This window comes from Anopheles maculipalpis, chromosome 2RL (genome assembly GCF_943734695.1).
Source record: "Anopheles maculipalpis chromosome 2RL, idAnoMacuDA_375_x, whole genome shotgun sequence".
NCBI classification, from domain to species: domain Eukaryota; kingdom Metazoa; phylum Arthropoda; class Insecta; order Diptera; family Culicidae; genus Anopheles; species Anopheles maculipalpis.
This window is the reverse complement of record NC_064871.1, coordinates 74,014,861-74,033,886: the sequence shown is the minus strand read 5'-3', so window position 1 is coordinate 74,033,886 and position 19,026 is coordinate 74,014,861. Positions and strand designations below refer to the sequence as shown.

Here is a 19,026-nt window from a genome sequence, read left to right as displayed (position 1 = left end):
GAGTGATGCCCGTTTTTTTTTTCGTTGTGTCGCTGCTGAGATTTGTGATGATTAATTTAATTTTTATTCCTATACCTTCGATTGAATGGCAATTCGAAGCGAGTGTGCGATAGATCCTCGTCACGGAATCGTAACTCCGGGTTTTGGTCAATTATAGTGCAATTTAGTTGGGACAATCAATCATGAAGCGAAGTTATGCGCTTAAGAAAACTGCAATCGCTCGAACCGTAACTCCATTCGGAGGGCGTACGAAAGATGGTCTCTTTGCTGAAAATGTGTCCACCGTTAAGATACAAGTAATCGATGCCGGTTTTAGGATTCCAATATCAAAGTAGAGTTCTGAGTTTGCTTTTTTGTTCCGGTGCGTTCAGTAATGTAACGTTACAGCGTTCTGACGTTGAAGCGGTGTCGTCGTACGGCGCGCCAACAACGATGGTCACGAACTCGAACGAGCAACGAGGTCTCATTATGCAGGACGGTTAGCTAAAGTGACTTACGGGACGAAAATGGAAAATAATTGACAGCAAACGAAGAATGATGTGACGAAGCCAGCAAGCGACCGAAGGTACAATGTGACCGAGCGAAGCTTCGTTCCACCGGACGTTGGGCGGAATACTGACGGACTAGGTGGAATTCGTTGACCGAAGCAAATTAGCGAAGCTTTTCTGTCTTCTTCCCTTTGTAAAGGTTTGCTTTACACCGTCGTATTGTCCACTCACGATCCAACCGAAAAAAAAAACCGGTCCAAAAAAAGGAGACAGCAAAAGGAAGAGTGATACGGCAAAGCAGTGGCGTTTAGTATTGTTCCCGCTTTCTGACAAGTTGACTGGCGGCGAATCGTTTTCGAAGCAAAGAAAAAAAAAAAAAGGAACCAAGCTGGTCAACAGTAAGGATCCGTTTTTCGCTGCCTTTTACCCCCAAACCTTCGTAAAAACTCATCAATGATTAATGGTGCGCAAGCTTCGTGCGAATTGGAACGATCTTTACCGGACCGGGCGGGGGATGGACCGAAAAAGGAATTAAATTTATTAATGATGCGACGCGTTTGTTGCCGCATCGGGCCGGAGGAAAATGCATTGCGCTACGCGATTTCGTGGGTGGCTAGCTTTTGGTGATGGCGTGTGTGTGTGTGTGTGTTTGTCTGTTTTGCTTTTGTCTCGGGCATTTTCATTTGGTCTGTCAGTCCGAGTCCGGGTGAACCGGTCAGTTGGAAAGGTATCCCTGCGCATTATCGCGACCGTATCGGTGTCATTTGTTTTCCACTCGTTTCTTAATTAGATAATAAATGACTGCGAAGAAATGGAGGGCTGGCTGGGAAGAAATTAAACGTCATGGCGAGATAATTCGGGCGCAGCAAATTGGAGCTCGGAGCAACCATTAAACATGGATGCGTGACCGTGGCGTGGAAGATGTTTCTATTTCGGAGCGGGGAAATGGGTTCGGTTCGATGATGGAGGCGCCTGGTAAGTTCGGTCGGATGTTTTTTTTTGGCAAAGGGTAGTTGAAGCTAAACCGCAGATTGATCTTGAAAGGTAGCGCTGGATGGATAATTGTTGGGTTTTTTAAAATAATAAATTATGTTTTAACGTTATTCTCTCGCAAAGTAGGGATTTGAAAACAAATTAAAGTGGTATGACTCCTACCATTTGTATGGGAAGACGACAAAACATTTTTGATGTTGAACACTTTTTAGAAACCTTGTCTCCCGTTATTATGCTACTCAATTTTCAATAACCTCATCCTTATTCTGTATAATGAAGTCTCTATGCAGTCGATTTCTTGATTTAGATTATCCTTAACTAGATAGCTAGTCCTCTGATATGGAATGCCTGATGACTAAAATGTACATGCCAGGTGTGATTGATCATGTACATAGAATGTCTAGTACAAAATTCCATCTAAGGCATCTTTCTAGAGCTGAACTAACTCATGAGCTACATGGTCTGATCTAGAGCTGAACTAACTCATGAGCTACATGGTCTGATCAGAGGCGGATCGATCTGAGCGATCGTGTTGAGCCCCCGGCTCTAAAAAGGGTCCCTAGCTGAAGCCCAAAATGTACTGGTTGTTGTAAATACTACCGGATGGAAGGGGCCCCGATCTCTTCTTCGAGAGATCCGATCCCCGGGGACACGCTCAACCCGCTCAGTACATGTCTCTTCAGGAACATCAAAGACAACCCCTTTTGAATTACAGGGCTCTCCATGAAAGGGCAGAGCTTCATAACTTGGTCGTTTAAATTATGACGAATGAAACTCATGGTTTGTTAAAAATAATTGCTAAAGCTTAAAGTTGGACCTTGTAAATGTATCGTTTGGGGCATCCGCTTTCAGCCTGAAAGTATGTCTAAACTAGGCGGAGGAAAAGAGTCAAAAGAGTGATGTCTTTGTCGTAATTGATAACAAAAACATCTTCTAATTGATCGACAGGTAAGATCAGTTTTACTGGGTTAATTGCTCTTAACGTAAGCAGATCCTTTCGCATGTATGAAGGGCTAAACATACTCTTTCCATCGTTCACTCAGGTTTTTTGTACACTTATTCGTAGGTAAAAACCCGTATATTTCGCTCCTTTATAATCGATCTTGACGCGGTAACGGTTTGCACGGTTTCTCTTTTCGGTTCTCGTCCCCAGGCTCGTGCCCACGGTTTATCCAACGTTCAGGGCCTTAATATGGTCATGAGTTTCCCTGTTCTAGGTCGCGACAACTCCTAACCGTATTTGGGCATGTATTTTTCTTTCCTCGGGAAGCTATTCTACGTGTACTAATACTACAGCAATGCACGATCAATCGCTCACAGTGTCATCTGTCTGGGAGTAGCTAATGAAGCTGTTTGGCAGCACCACTGCGTTCCCTACTAACATCTAACAGTTGAAACCGTCGACAATCAGTAATCAACAACTCATAGATTTTCACAAACAATTGCACTTAAGTCGATGGAGTTTAATGATCATTGGCAATGGAAATGGAAGTGTAAAAAGTGTTGTTTAAGTTGGGATTTCTGATAGTTTTTATAAAAACTATTCCTACAGCTACAGTCTCTCGATAATTCTTGAAATGCTCGATCGTTCTGGATTTATAGCTGCAAAGCTCGTACATTCTTACTGTTTTCTTTAAAATGAAATAAAAAAAAAATTAGCAAAGACTAGCATTTTTTTGAAATCACTCAAATTACTGGTTTAAGTTGTCCTCTATCGCTTAAAAGACTCAATAATCAGTTTATGCTTACATCAGAAGAAATATCTTTTGCTTAAAGATAAAACACTAATAAACACACCAAGCGCATGGAAGCTTCCAAAAGGGGGATGAAAGAAACAAGAACTAAGATGATTTTTATCTGTAGCTATGATTTTGGTATTAAAAATCATGCAACCAATGCAAAACATCGATAAAGTCCTCTTAAATTCAATGGTTATCGTATTTTAGTAATTCACTCTCGAATAGCTTGATCCACGTCGATCTCCTCTAATTATAAGGCACTAAATCATTGAATTTCTGATTGATTTTATAAACGCATTCTCCGTTCCGTAAGCTTTGCTGTGATCACACACTTTATTAAATTGCTTTTATTATGTTCATCAAAACCGAACAGCAGCAAACTCAACTCAAAGATATTAATAAAATGCAACCTCCTGCGAAGCAAATACCGTACAGAACACAATGGGCCCAAACGTGCCAATCCATTTCGCCCCCCCAAAAAAACCCCGTGACTCTGTTTCCTCCGGCTTATGAAGCTGGCTGAATTTGCTTCGCGCTAGCGTATACGCGCGCCTCGCGAAGCGGGATGATCGACTAAAAGGAGATTTTTAATTACTATGGAAATATTAAGCCCATATTAATAAATTTCCACCGACTGACCGGTGCGAATACCGAATAGCTGATACGGCAGGCCAGTAGGATGCGGGTGAATATTGCCGTTAAATTCAACAATTATTTGAATCGTTGGTCACGCGCCTGGGGTTTGGGTAAGAGTGAGTGCGTTCGATTTGTCGGTAAGGCACGTGTTTCGGATTGCATACTGTCAGGGGCAGCGCTGTCGGTTTGTGCGCTGTGCGGCGTTGTTCTGTCACGCAAGTTTGTTATTTAATGTGCATCAAATAGAGCGAAATGAGCGGATCTGAAGCATAAGTGTGGGAGGATAAAGGAAAAAAAGACACACACAGACACACACACACACACACACACACACACGTTTGAAACTGCAGCAGAAGAAACCATAACATCCGATTAATGGATGAGTTCGATACCCGTGGAAAAGCTGCAAGCTTACCGGCCATTTTCCTTACTTTTTGCATTCGCCACGCACTTTATCATGCGTGTTTTTTTGTTTATCGCGGTACGAGAAAGGCACGAACAAATGGGATGAAAAATTAAGAAGAGGAAGAGAAATAAAAACAGAAATTTGATCCCACAAATGCCACCCCGTGCAAGTCCGAAGCCCATCCGAACACAAAGGACGATCCAATGCGGTATAAATGATCAGAAAGAATGAAAGAAGAAGGCCATACAAAAAAAAACCATGGACTCATTCGCAAACTTCCGCAGCCAGCTAAAAAGCGAAAGCAATGAAAATTAACGTACGCTCGAAATTCAAATAACTGGCATGCCGGTAATTATTTTCCTCTTCGTTTAATTGGCACCGAGCTTCGACTCTTTTTTTCTGCTTTCGTCCCATTCCCGGTTTCGGATCGTTACCGTGTGAAATCGACTTTCGGTCCCTCACGCCCCTCCCCTGACTATCAGCTATTTGATCAGCTTGGGGTGTGAGTGAGTGTTCGATGAAGAAAGCAGCCATTTGCTGGCGTCCCCTTAGATGCCAACATCGAACATGCGAACATTGTGTTTTTGGTCAAAAAAAAAAAAAAAAAGGAGATTTTCTGCTCCTGCTTTTATTGCTTCTATTGATAACCTACATTAATAATGGTGATATGTGCGATTTCGGTGCTGTCCACCGGTCACGGGAATGTAAAATGGGTACGCTTTGCAGGTGTTTTCTGCTGCAGTGTGTTACATTTTAATCATGATCATTGCCATTAATCAGCTCGCACGCCGGCGTACGCCGGTTGCGTTATGGTTTATCGTACACCCTTTCGTCCCATTATCGGTGTGTCCGCAGTGACATAATCGATGCGTGATTATCCGTCCATTTGTCCTGCTGTAATGTCTACCAGAATTGAAATTAAAACCAAACGATTCCGGTAAACAGAACAAAAAGATGTTAAAGTAAGCCTATCGTTTGTATGTGTGTGTGGGGTGAATTTATGACACGAAGAAAGACACACACACACACGAGCAATGAAACTAGGTTACATGCGCTAGGCTTCCGAGAAATGGCTTTCATCAACGTGCTGCACGGTGTATTATGTTTCGCTTCCTGCGAAGTAATACGAATTAATTGTGGTCATGCAAGAAAACGCTTCATCAATCATTTTCCTCTGCCGGACTGATAATGTTTCCCGCTGACGCACTAATGCTGCAATAATGCTAATTGAACGTAGTATTTCGTAGTGTATCCGATTTCCAGGTCCAGCCCTCCTAAGTTCGGCCATATTTTCCGTGAAAGTCTTTGGGTGTGGCTGTTTAAATGGTGTGCGTTCATAGAGAGAAAAAAAAGAGAGAAAAATATAAAAAAGTTTACTCAAGTGTAGTTTTCGTAGCGAAGCCACACAAGCACATATACATATAAAAATGGGTTTTTAGATGGCAATCAATGAGTCAAAGAAGAAGTCTTATTTTTGACTAAATTTGGAAATAAATTATATTTATCCCTATATCGCTGAAATGCCTCATTGTTTTCCCTTTTCTTGACCCAAATTGGATAGCCAAGTACTCACTACGGGGGAACTGTCCGGATGGGATTTGAGCGCTTGTCCTGCCGTGAGAAGATCGGCGCCGCTGTCGCCTACACCACCGGGCCGCCCGAGTTCATTTGACTATACACACAGTGATCCTTCTGGTGCTTCTTGCAGCGCTTCGTACGGAGTGAAATTTCGCTCCTCAGTCCACACTGTAAAATCGCTCCTTTGCTCAGCGCTCCGGAGCGGAGCTAACTCTTTTCCCTGCAGGTTGTGCGCACAACAGAACGAGCGGAGCGTTTGAGTTACGTCTCTCGCTCCTGACTCAACATTAATCACAAATAGGGTTTATGCAAGCTAACCCAAAACAGTAGGAGTTGCTGAGGCCTAAGACAAGTAATACTACAGTGCATGTCATAACTAAACAAACTTTCCTTAGGATATAACATAATGGTATCAAAATAATAAATCAAGACAATGTTTTGATAAGTTATAAAGGATAGCAACTACACCTCATTTTTACTCAAACGACCTAAGTTTGCTGTTGAAATTATTACAAAAAAAATTAAATATGAAGCTAATGCTAAGCTAAAAGCTTGTAATTAACAAAGCAAGATACCGAGAACGTCTGATGCAGTCAAAGGAATCAGAGATGCCGACAGCTAGATGATGTATGTAATTATTTATTTATTTTTTTATTTTAGTGTATGTTCACAATTTTTTCTGGACGATTTCCTGATTGGTGCAATGATGTTTTTCTTATCGAAAAAATGTTCAACAAATCAACAAAATAAAAAATAATAGACTGACGCAAACGTTATAAAAAAGTATATAAAGTTTATATTGTAGATCTCTAGGATTAAAGTGTAAATGGCACAGGCCATTGTTTCAAACTTTTGCAATCGATTTCAAATAATTAAATGACCCCAAAATTGCGATTGAAGTTTTTATATTCCCGCGAAGTTATTAATACGTTAGGAATTATAAAATTTTTGAATACGTAACGATAAAAAGATCTCAAAGTGAAAAAATTTCACTCGCGAAAATTAAACATTTTGAGCTTTGAAATGTCCCTTGTTCCGCGGTCTAAGTACTATGTACAATTATTAAAATATAATAAAACCGTGTTTTCCAAATATTTGATAACCGATAAAACTCAAGTTTCACTATTCTTTTCAATTATTTTTCGTTTTTTGTTTCTAAAACTACATTCATTTACATAGTGATGTTATCCACTGTAGTTTGCAACGTATTAAACGCTGTAAAATATTTAACAATTTTTTTCATCTTTTACAAAATTGAATAGAACTTTTAGCAATAAAAATGTGAACTCCAAAACATTGTTTGCGTTCTGTGGTGCAGAAAATGAATAGCCAAATAATGAGCATAAATTAATCACCCGTCAAACATTGACCCCACAGCGCGAGTGGCTGCGTAGGGCACATTCGTCTTCAAGAGGGCTACACACTAATTATCTTTTAATTCTATATCCCTGCGAACCGTTCCGTTAACCTTAACCAGTTGGGTCGCACTGCCACCCCCTCCCCATCCCCACTCCAAACACCAGGTAAGGGTTTTTGTGGTTTAATTTGCTTTCCAGCTGGTGGAGAATATCGTATGCGATGAAATTTATTCTAGTCCCATCAAACTGTCACTTTAATTCCTGCCATACAGCGCTCCATTTCAGGATTCCACGCCCGCTCTGCACTTCCCCCTTGACACCACACCCCTTCACATTCACACACATACACACAGAAAGTCAGCAGGAATGGTACCGTACTTACCGACGACGGTCAGTTTGGCCTGTGCTCTAATTGGATGGTTGTGTTTCGCCGGCCCAACCTGACACTGGTACAGGGCCGCATCGTCGTAGGACGTGTTGGTGATCCGCAGATTGTAGACACCGTCGCTGTGGTTCTGGTTCAGGGAAAACCTCGGATATCCGACGATTTCATTACCGAAGCCGAGCGCAAACCCGTCCTTTGTCCACTGGACCCGACCGGCAAGGTGTTCGATCTCGCAGCGCAACACCACCTCGTCGCCCTGTACCGCCTCGATGTCGTTCGGCGTGATGCGGAAGGTTTGCTGATGCGGTTCGGCATCGGTGGTGGACGTCGCATATCGACCGCACACTAGGGCCGGGCCAACCAGCAACGAAGCCAGGATAATCCGGCCGGTGATAGACGTGTGGACACGTATACAGCCCGAACCCGAACCGGGCGCCATGCCATTGTTTTTGCGAAGGGACGATAGATTTAGTGCAGAGAACAAGTTAATAGAGAGAAATAGAAAGAGAGAGAGAGGGAGAGAGAGAGAGAGAGAAACAAGAGACATGTTAAGCAGTTAAGACGCTACGGTCGTAGAGTAAAAGTGATCTATAATGTTACAAGGCGTTGCGCTCTGCTGGTCAGACATCTTGCACCGAACGTCGTCAGTGAGTAGAAATAAATCTTTTGGTACAATTAATTTTAAATCAATTTACTTCAATAATGGTGGCTAATAGTTTTGTAGAGGGGTTGGAAAGAAGAAGTCTTAGAAGGTGGATAACAGCATGCTTGAAGAACGACTACATGCTTGGTGCAATATGTTACTTTCAAGCTTCAATGTATATTTTGTTATAGATACATAATTTGTCTTAATAGTTTTTGGACGTCATTCCTACATGAAGTGTCAAATTAAACGTTTTATTTTATTCATTTTTATTACTTTGCATATCTTTTGCGTAAATTTTACACTCCACTGTTTGGTTTTAGTTGCAAATTTTAAATATTTTTCTTCATTTTAAGGGTTATTAAAATTAGTTTATAGTAATTCTGTTAAAGTGTGTTTTGATATGTTATTTTGTTTATAGTATTTGTTGTAGTGTTTATAGTTTCTTCGATATTTTAGAAATACGATGTTAGACTTATTATATAAGGTAAAGTTGTTTTAACATCGATTCGATTCGATAGTTTATAAGTAAATAAGAAACTGTGTTATACAAACACATACTCCTTGAAAGCATTTATTTTAAAACAACAAAGGCTGGGTAAGTTTGGTGAGGATATTAAGGATGTCTTATTGTTTAGTTTATCACTGTAACTCTTCAAATTTATTTACGATTCATCGTGTTTTTTTGTTGCATGTGTTAGTGTCTCCTTCTTCTTCTTCTTCTTCTTCTTCTTCTTCTTCTTCTTGACTAAACGGTCCTTCTAAGGTTACGCCGTTCAGGCATCTGGAGAAGGTTTGTACCAAGGCGACGCGTATCGCAACAAGTGTGGCCCCAAAAGCAGCAGAAGGAGAGCCATGGTTAACGTTGGGAATAGCATTGTTCGTTACGCGGCACCATTGTGGGGACGGACACTTCTACATAGAGACATCCATCGCACCACCGTTCAGAGGACACACCGCACAGGAGTACTCCGAGTAGCCAGCGTCTTCCAGACGGTTTCCTACAATGCAGCTTGCGTGGTCGCTAGTCCACCTCCTAGAGGAGGATATTCGCTGTCACGACGACAAGGTAGCGAGGAGATATACTGGACCAGACATACGAAAGCGTCGCAGAGAGGAGACCATGGAACGCTGGCAACAACAGTGGACAGCCGGAACAGAGCAGCAGGGATCGCCGGGGATGAAGACGAGGAGACTTATCCCGGACATTATGTCCTGGGTAAATCGTAAGAACGGAGAAATTGATTTTTATCTCTCTCAACTCTTTACAGGGCATGGGTTTCTCCGGAGCTACTTCGTCGAGAAAGTCATCCTCGACGGCTCGCCAAACTGTCCGGTGTGTGAACACGACGTGGAAGATGTTGGCCATGTAATGCTCCACTGTCCACGGTTTGCTCGGATCCAACAAAAGATGCAGCAGTAGAGCCACACCCCCCTGACCTGCTGCCGCCGTAACCGCCCACAAAGGACTACAACGACAACTGAAGCAGTAGCAGCAGCGACGAGTAACCAGAGCAGCAGCAGGAGCTTAGACCCAACCGGGACTAACGGCTACGAACGGACGGGTCTGAGCAGCAGCAGCAGAAAGGAAGGCACGAAGCAGCAGCATCAGCAGCTGAGATAACAAGGACGGATGACGCAGCAACCGCGCGTCAACGGGATGAGTGCATCGCACAAACGAACCTGCATGGAATACTACGCACATCAGCGCATCGGCAGGTTTCGGATCAGGTCGAGGAGTGGTTTAGTTGGGTCGCATCGGCTGCCGGGTCCGCTTAACGGGCCCAGCGTCACGACGAATCCCACATACCCGATCTTGAGGGTTGGTCTGTAGCCGCAGACCACCTTCCGAGATGGGGACTTTTTGAAGGTTCCCTCCCCGTTAAAGGTTACGCCGGCCATCAAATGGCTAGACTACTAGACTCTCCGATACCACGTAGTATGGTAGTTAGTCCTCACTACGGGTTAACGGTCCGGATGGGATTTGAACCCCGGTTTTGCCGTGTGTTAGCGTATCGATCATAATTTTTTATAATGCAGATTTGCCTAGGACCTCTTATACTACGAATGTGGGGTTAATCATGTCATACCTTTGTTTATCCTATTAGTATCTCTACCAGTAGGAATAGAGTAATCTTCATGGCTTAACTATGTCACGCCGGGTATCAAATGGCTTACTAGACTTGCTAACACGTAGCTTGGCGTCATTTATCCCATACACACAACGGGAAACAAGATGTTGAGTACAATCTACAAGATTCTACAGTAGCGAATTGTCCCATTTGCCAAAGAAAAAGTGGGAAACTATGAGAGATGATTCGGAAATTAATTTTTTTTGCTGGTCTTCATTAGTTGATAAACACAGGTAAAATGTAATGAACTTAGGATTTGGGATACGAGTCAAGCTGATCAGACTTGGAAGAATTATAATGTCCAACATCATATGCCTGGTGAAGGTGGATGGAAAACTTACAGCTTCCTTTGCTACCAACAAAGGCCTGCGCTTGAGAGAAGGGATCGCCTGTCATTCATTTCAACCTGTCAATATGTCAGATGCTGGCTGGACTTAGACCTTTTTGGTTTAAGAAGTTGTACGACGGTAGGTACTACCTGTGGGCCTCCTAACAAATGTAGGCTGCGGTTACTGCAGATGTCGTCCAGAATTTAAACAGGATCAGTTGAGTGTGGCTCAACTTTCTGGCTGAATAGTCATTTTATAATCCTAGTACTCACGTAATTCTGTGAGAAGGTTACGGCGCCGGTCTTCATATGGCAGTTTTATTGATTCTGGTAGCCTTGTATGTTATCGTGGAGTCGTGGAGAGTCATTGTTACTTGGTGTAAGGAGAAAACATTTTATGTAGCGTATCAGTAGGGTTACCAGGAGTGCAGTTCGGTTCTAAAGGCGACAGCGACGCCGAACTTCATACGGATCACGGTTCACATCCCTAACTATCCAACAACGTGGTACCAAAAAGTCCAGCAAGCCATTCTATGGCCCGCGCGTACTAGTAGGTCGTTAAGCCAAAACGAAGCAAAAGTTTGGTAACAGTAAAGACAAATTATGTAAGTGTTTGCTTACAGCAGACAATAATGATCGCATTAGTAGATAGATCAATTCAAAGTTCAAATGTTTTAAGACAGAAGCATCGAAACACTTCTACGTCGAGAGTGAGTTTTTTACGATCCTATCTACCCGTAAGCAAGTAATAGCATTGTCACGCGTTGGACAGCTACGTTTTAAACTATCCTTCAAGAGTTAAAAGACTCGTCCGTAATGATACAGCGTAGAAAAGCGTAGAAAAACGTTAAGAGTAACAATCACATATCCGGCGAACGTATACGTGAAAGAAGCGAAATCCGTTTTCTTTCCCCCAGACCGCAAGGATAGGGTGTTAATGCAGCAAATTGTAATTTATGGCTCAATCAGAGTGTGTGCCATCAAGAGTGTGTGTGCTTGGTTTTGCCACTTTTATACCACAATACAACATCGGTCCAACGGCGGACTGATTTTCACTGTTTACATTCAATTGTGGCAGATTCACGATCGTGAAAAATCGTTTCCATCTACTCGTGTCGGTAATAAAATCGCATTACGTTCGCGAGGGTGAACGATTGTTTTATTTGACAGTAATTAAACTAGAAAATGCTGCTTCCCTGCCGGTCGACTGATAGCTACAGATGGATTGGGCAATTGTTGAAAATTAAAAGCGAACGACATCACAAATCAATGCCACCAGTGCCATGGCGCGGAGATGAATGTTGCTAATGGGATCGACTGTCGTTGTACGCCGGTGAAGCGCTTGCAATATCCCAATGACCTTGCAAATCGATGTCGGGTGTTGATTTCCAATTAGCAAAATGTGTTTAAATTGTTTTGTGGTACATGACAAGGAAACAAAACACTCTCCGTGCACAACCGTCAACGATAAATCTCGTCGCCTTCCATCCGGCACACTCGACGAATGGCCAATTTTGTTGGCTATCTTTTTTTTTTGTTTTGCTATTGTGGCTGTCTTACTTCCAATCACCAGTACATCTACTAATTCACTACAGAACTGCGGTTGAAAGCTTCCGTTTTCCAGTGGTATCTTCAATCGAATGATATTTGAATCCCGTACGAGGGATGAGTCCGTGCTGTTTGACGTCAATTAGTACGGTTGAGGAATATTTGATTCACAAGCAATGCAAAATCAACGCTCGCTCAGTCCTTGAGCATAGTGTATGTGTGAGAGATTTTTGTTTTATTGGAAGATATATTTCATTCAACCATTCGCCAAGTGTTTGGTCTGGCTCTAGCACTTTGAAGGGGAAAATATGGGGCCCAATTTATGAAGCAAGCCGATCGAGTATTGCTCTTAATCAAATGATGCCTGATTTGGGTGCAAAACGGGTTATCAGTTTGTTCAAGTGCATAAAAGTGTGTTTGCAGAAAAGTTTTTGATTTGGAAATAGGGCAACGGTTCGGACGAAGATTGAAAAATGTGTGCTGAGCGTGAAGAAGGTTTTATGTCTTGATTTAAATCTGTTGAGACAGATTGCTTCTGATTAAAATTGATTTAAAATTGTGTTTCAATTACTTTTGATGTCTTCTATTTTATTATAATGTTTTTTCACACTCGATTGTTTATAAAAATGTGAAAATGCTCTGACCTTTATAAATTTTTATACGAGCTAACGGAAAGACTGATATGACTAGAAAAAATCAGCATGTATAATAAAATTGTTTGTAATGAATTTATTAGACCTTTATAATAAATGTATTTATCAATACAAACAAGTGTAATATAAAGAGAATCATGAAACTTAGTAAATATGAAAAGCAAAGAAGAAACCTAACATATTGTAGTAGAAAAAAAAAACGGATAAAATGAAATTATTAGGCACAAATTTCAGAAAACTTAAAATTAAGCAAATTCCGGAATAAAATAAAAACAGGAGCACAATACCATGCAAAAGGACTAAATTTAATTTGAGAAAATTTATCATATTTTTTAAATCTAGCTTTGGAAGAAAACAATACAAAAAAAAAAGTGTGTACAGAACATTTCAAAATTTATATCAATTTTAGCCAGCTTTCATGTTCAAAAATAAAATAATAAAACTACAATTTTGAGCAATACATAAAAAGCAATACAAGAAAAGTGATATTAAATTGGGGATAAAACACAGTACAAAAAAAGAACAAATAAAAACTTGGCAGATGCAGATCAATTTGAGTACGGTTACTGACGATAGAATAAGATCACCTTTCCATGTGATTTTAATTGTCTTTTTCAAGCTTCTACTAAGTGTTTTACCATACAAAAATAATTTAAAAAAATAAAAACTAGGTTACGAAAAAAATACTCGTTTAATATAAGAGGTAAGACGTAAACGTGAGTGATGGAAAATGTAAAGAAAATATAAGAAAACTTTAAGATATTAGAAAACTTAAATTTGATGATCCTGTTTTACTGTCGATCTTATTTTTGCCTTGTTAAATTAAGAATGGCAAAAGAAGTTCAGAACCAATTTAATGATTGATTTTTTTTATGATATTATAAGAAAATTGTATTAATATCGGTAAAGAAATAAGAAATAAAAAAGAAAAAAAAAGTTGGAAAAAAATTGGAAATAACAAAGTTGAGTAGCAGACCATGATTATTGCAATAAATTTTCGTATATAAAGCTGCTTCACTCTTAAGAAAGAAAACATGACCATTTCTTACAATTATCTGTTAAAGATCAACACAATTTTCCTACAACAATCGATAAGACACTTTTCTACAAAAAATCAGATGCAGGATAAAGTTTAATTTATTTCAACACTTACCAACATTGAGGATGATGGAAAAGTAGAGCAGCTTCACCGCCTGAAACATCATCTCTCACTCCCCGTCGAAGCTATCAAATCATCCGGTTCACCAGAGTCCAGAGTCAAATGCAGACCAGCCGCATCACACGAACCCCACCACCGGAACCGGAAAGATTGCGATCGGGTTATTTGGGATGAAACGAAACAAAGCAAACGAGAAAAATGGCGACAGATTATTTTTCCAGTTGATTGGTAGCAAGCAAGATCCCAATTTTGAGCAGATAACGAACAGATATGGTATCAGATCGGCTTATATGGGATGGGGGTGGTGACCGATCCTTTCGCTCAAGACGCCATCGTACGTACAGAACGCCCTGAGAACGCCTCTGACCTCTGGCGGGGTTCCGATCGGCGTGTCGAGTGTCTTTGCCGGCGAACCGTAGAACGATGATTGGGTGTTTATCGTCGCTCGGTAATCGGATTATATTCGAATCCCGGAGAGGGCGTTTGCCGCACAACCCGTTCCTTTGCTTGCGCACCATCGGTATTGTGAAAAGGGTTGACAAATTTTACAATCCAGTTCATTGCGATGGTATTATGGAAAAAGAATGCACACGCGTACATGGAGTGTTTGAGGGGTGGGCCAGATTTCATAAGCTATCGCTATCGTTTTGGAGTATAAATAGGGGCCACGTTTATGCGAGAAGCCACATGCATCAAAACGGACCATATCCGTCCAGCTGCGATATGTGTTCTGAGCGGTTCCTTCGCTTCTGCGGTATGTATGTGCGACGAGCCGAGCACATACGACCGTAGGCTTAATGGATAGTAGTGGCTTTCAAAATGTTTGCATGATTGACCAAGGATTATGCTTTCTTTGGTCGAGGAAAGACGATAGGTATCTTTGCACACACTGAAGCTGCATCATTGAAATGGGACAAGCAGAAAACAAAACAGAAGCAAACAAACATGGAGAAGAAGCTTCGATGGTATCATGTTGAAGTTTTTACTGCGTTGCGGTAATCGTAAAATTAAAATGGAAACGAGGCAGTAAATGTGTTGGGGTACGGCGATAGGCAAGAAAACCTTAATGCGTTGATGATTCTTGCAGAATTGCAGACAGCATCAATTTTTGGGTGCAAATAAAAATGCTTTCCCAATGTGCCATGTATAATTCTGGTGGTATGAGTGTATGTAATTGATTGGTGGTTCAATACTTAACTGTTTACTATTTTAAAATGTTAAATATTAGCTAATATTGAACGTTTTCGAATCCTCATGGAGAAAAAATTATCTTAATTGTTTGAATAAAAAATAATAAAAAACCACTTCTTCTCCCGGGGCTGCTATGGACATTAAAAAAACTACGAATTTCTCCTATAGAAAATCATATGGAAACTTTTACCGGATCTAACTGTTGCCGTACCTCAGTAATGAAGCATAATTTGACTTTGCATCAATTGCGAGGCTATAGCTACAGCTCTAGGATAGCTGGAGAATATCTTACTCCTGATTCTTCTTCTCCTTCTACCTCTTGTTTTGACGACCTACTAGGTCATGCGAGTCATCAAATGTTTTGCTAACTTATCAAAAGAAACCACGTAGTTAGATAGATTGTCAAAGCCCTCACATCTACGAGGGAGCGGTTCCGATGGGGTTTGAACCCCAGTATTTGCTGTGTGAAGCAAGATAGCACCGAAAACAGCATGGCTGGCGGCCAACTGGTCATTCTATAGCCTCAGGAAACCTAAAAAACCTTTCGCGACGGTCGAAGCTGGGACTGTATCGTACCTTTATAGTCCCAGTACTCACATGCGACTCTGAGGCATGGACTCTGTCCAAAACAGACGAAGCCCTCTTAACCGCGTTTGAGAGGAAGATGCTCAGAAGGATCGTTGGCCCCTTCTGTGTAGAAGGACAATGGAGAAGCCGCCACAACAACGAGCTGTGCGTCACCGTGATGCAGCGAATTAGGCTCGCCAGGCTCCGATGGGCTGGCCATGTTATACGCATGGCACCGGACGACCCAGCTCAGAAATTCCTTTTAGGCCGTCCACAGGGACAGAGGAGGCGTGGTAGACCCAGATTGAGTTGGGAGGAAGGCGTGGAATCGTGGAACGGATTGGTAGACGACGGCGAGGGATCGTGAGCGGTTCCGGACTGTGCTGCGCCAGGCCGCAAAGTGATTGTTGCGCCTGATAAGTAAGTAAGTAAATATTCTACATCCAAGACGGTGGCGTTGCCCCACAGAGGTCCTATGCGAAGTGAAAGTAGGGGCTCCTAAATGGCTGATTTTGCTGAGTGATCGGAGTCCTGAACACTCGCGCAGTGTTCCTTGCTATTTTACTCGGCTTCGAGCCTCTTCAGCAGCAGATCCTCAGTTTGTCGTTATGGCTATCTTCTCAGTGTGGAAATCGACATTGACTCTCCTGAAGTGCTAAACTCAATTCAGCTATACGTTCCTGCCAGACTGCTCCGTTCGCAGGATCTGATCGCCACAGGGGACCATCGTACGCGTTTTGGATAGACCAGCACTAGTTCCTACCAACGGATCTGCGTATCGGAACGTCGGGCGCTAACAGTTTCGCTAACAGTTTCGGAGAGCTAACCTTTTTTCCTGGACTAGTCAGAAGAAGTATAAGTATTCGCAGACCAGATTTCAACCAGCGACCTTAATTCTTCCGTTGGAGCGGAGAGGCACTACTGGAGTGCGGGAACGACATTCGTAGGGGAGGCAAAGGCGATACTTATCCCGCATCTGAAAGAGATCCCGCATCCTCGGGCTGATCACGCGAAGAAATAGTCGATCCCGAACTCTCGCGCAGTTTCTTTCTTGCGTTGACGGATATGCGTTTTCCTGGATCGACCAGGACTAGTTCACTGTCACCAGTTTTGCTAAGGTTGGAGAGTTAATCTTTTTTCCTAGCTAATCCCTTTAAACTAGCGACGATTCCCCTTAATTCTTCACTACTGGAGAGCGACATCTTCAAAGACTTACAAATGATCTACCAGAGTAAGAGTTAAAGTTTTTCCATACTTTTTGTGTGAAAAATTATAATTTCTTAGTTTCTTCGCTTGCCTATTCTGTGATCCCAGATACAGAACATTGGATTCCAGAATATTTATATGAAAAATAGTGGTCAGACGACATCGGCTCCGTTCTTCAAATGGTAGGACCGAGGTTAAAATCCCATCCGGAACGTCCCCACGTAATGAGGACAGACTGTCGATGGCCGGAGTGACCTTAGATGTTCGTTAAGCCAAGAAGAGTGTTATACTGTGGGTCCCGGTGGTAACGCGAAAGCGACACCAGTTTTCAAACGACAGGCTTCCTATCCTGATCGTAGGCCCGGAGTGAGAATTACTTGGTACAAAAAAGTCTCATAAGCCATCCGATGAACAATATGACCTAGTCGGTCGTTAAACCATAAAGAAGAAGTACCAAAATTGTTCAGTCTAACGCGGGTTAAGAGTAAAAAAAAATCTTCATTACACCAACAAATTGCTTAATCTCAAAGTTACGTTAAATATATCGAAGAAAAAAAAACACAATTAGAACAAAGTTTCCTTTGAAATGAAAATTTTGTTCAAAATTATAGCGTAATTTAATTTAACACAAATATTTTTCACGATTGAAATATGATACAATTTCATCTAATCAACACATATTCAATACAACTACTAATGTTACCCGTGTTTCGTGTATCGTCGGTTGTCAATATTTACACCAGTCCACCCAATTGGCCGCTGCTGTCGAGCTGTGTAATAGTCGACTTTACGAAGCTCGCAATCTCGATAATTTATTCCTACCGATTCAGACTGTTCCGGGAAAAATTCATCCCAAGAAAATTGTGCTTCCGAGAAGTCACAGCCAAAGATACGATATCGATGTGGAAGAAACGAAAGCACCTTGGCATGTAGCTTCTTCGCTGGGGACATACGCACTAATAAGGTTAGAATTGGTTAACAACAAGCACAACACATTCACACTACACATCCCTGCTCGGTATCCTCCGAAAGGTTCTCCGCTTATCCACCGCATTTGATCTCATCCTATTCTTTGCACTTTTCACTCTCGTCATCGCTTAGCGTTTGTTGCAGTCTGTGTATGTCTGCATGTCCGTTTCTCACTATATCTACTCCCACCACAACACTAATAGGCCTTGCCATGAAGGATTCCTGCTGTTTTTTCCGTCTATTTTGTCGAAAGGATGCTTACCTTTACCGCCGGAGCAAAGCTGCTGGAAGCTGGCCGATACTGTCGCCAAACCTGTCCACTGACCGTGTTTGTGTTGTGCTGGAGCGCTATTACGAGTGTCAAATCCTGGACAGAATCGTAAGTCCAGGGGATGGGCATGCGCACTCGGTACCGTGCACTGTTTGCGTTCAAAGTGAAAGCAAAATGACGGTTAGCGTGAGCTTTTGATGGTCAAGCAATTTCGAGGCTGCTTTTTTTTTTTTGCTGCTCTTAAACATAGCTCAACACGTGCACTGCTTTGAGCGTTTGATTCGATGAGCTGAAAATAAATCGTTATAATTTGATGAAATTTCCCTATAAAAGGTACCTGATTGCGGAACTTTTAATTGATTTTTAGGATGCTTCTCCCGTAGACATGATTCGGGCACGCCGAATGTGATGAGCTTTGATGTTTCGATACGTTAGCGCAATTTGGATAAAATATGATCCATCCCCAGTATCGCGCTCCTTTACACTCGTTGCGCCGGCTTTCCACATTCATTTCCGATAGCGGCGATAGCACGTACCCGGCGCAGTACTGACAGTATCCGAAAATTGTACCCCATTGTTCAATCAGTAAAATCAATTTATCTTGCACCAAAAATACATTCCTGGCTGCCGAGGACCTGGGACGCAGTGTGAGAGGGCGGGCAAAGGATACGGGAAGGATGCGAGGGGTTGGTGGATGACGGCATGACGCTCGGATGGCACGACGTGCGCTTTTCGCGAAATATCACACGAAACACTAATTAATCAAAGCCCAAAAT

The 19,026-nt window shown here is 41.9% G+C and overlaps 2 protein-coding genes across 5 annotated transcripts in view; both read right to left on the bottom strand.

Moving 5' to 3' along the window:
- LOC126556339 (integumentary mucin C.1-like) overlaps window positions 1–19,026 on the bottom strand; it is a 521,191-nt gene that overhangs the window by 127,061 nt on the left and 375,104 nt on the right. Inside the window, exon 1 of one of the 4 annotated variants that reach the window (XM_050211595.1) lies at window positions 15,804–15,813. The exons of the other annotated variants lie outside the window; for them this stretch is intronic. The gene's annotated coding sequence lies outside the window, so the exon portion shown is untranslated. Of the gene's footprint in view, window positions 1–15,803; window positions 15,814–19,026 lie in introns of those variants that run through there. 4 annotated transcript variants of the gene reach the window in all.
- LOC126556374 (irregular chiasm C-roughest protein-like) lies at window positions 5,513–18,253 on the bottom strand. Its single transcript, XM_050211639.1, has 4 exons — window positions 18,242–18,253; window positions 14,041–14,111; window positions 7,581–7,928; window positions 5,513–5,577 (listed from the first exon to the last, which is right to left on the bottom strand). The coding sequence occupies exons 2-4, from the start codon at window positions 14,090–14,092 to the stop codon at window positions 5,537–5,539; spliced, it is 441 nt and encodes a 146-aa protein (XP_050067596.1). The 5' UTR covers window positions 14,093–14,111; window positions 18,242–18,253; the 3' UTR covers window positions 5,513–5,536.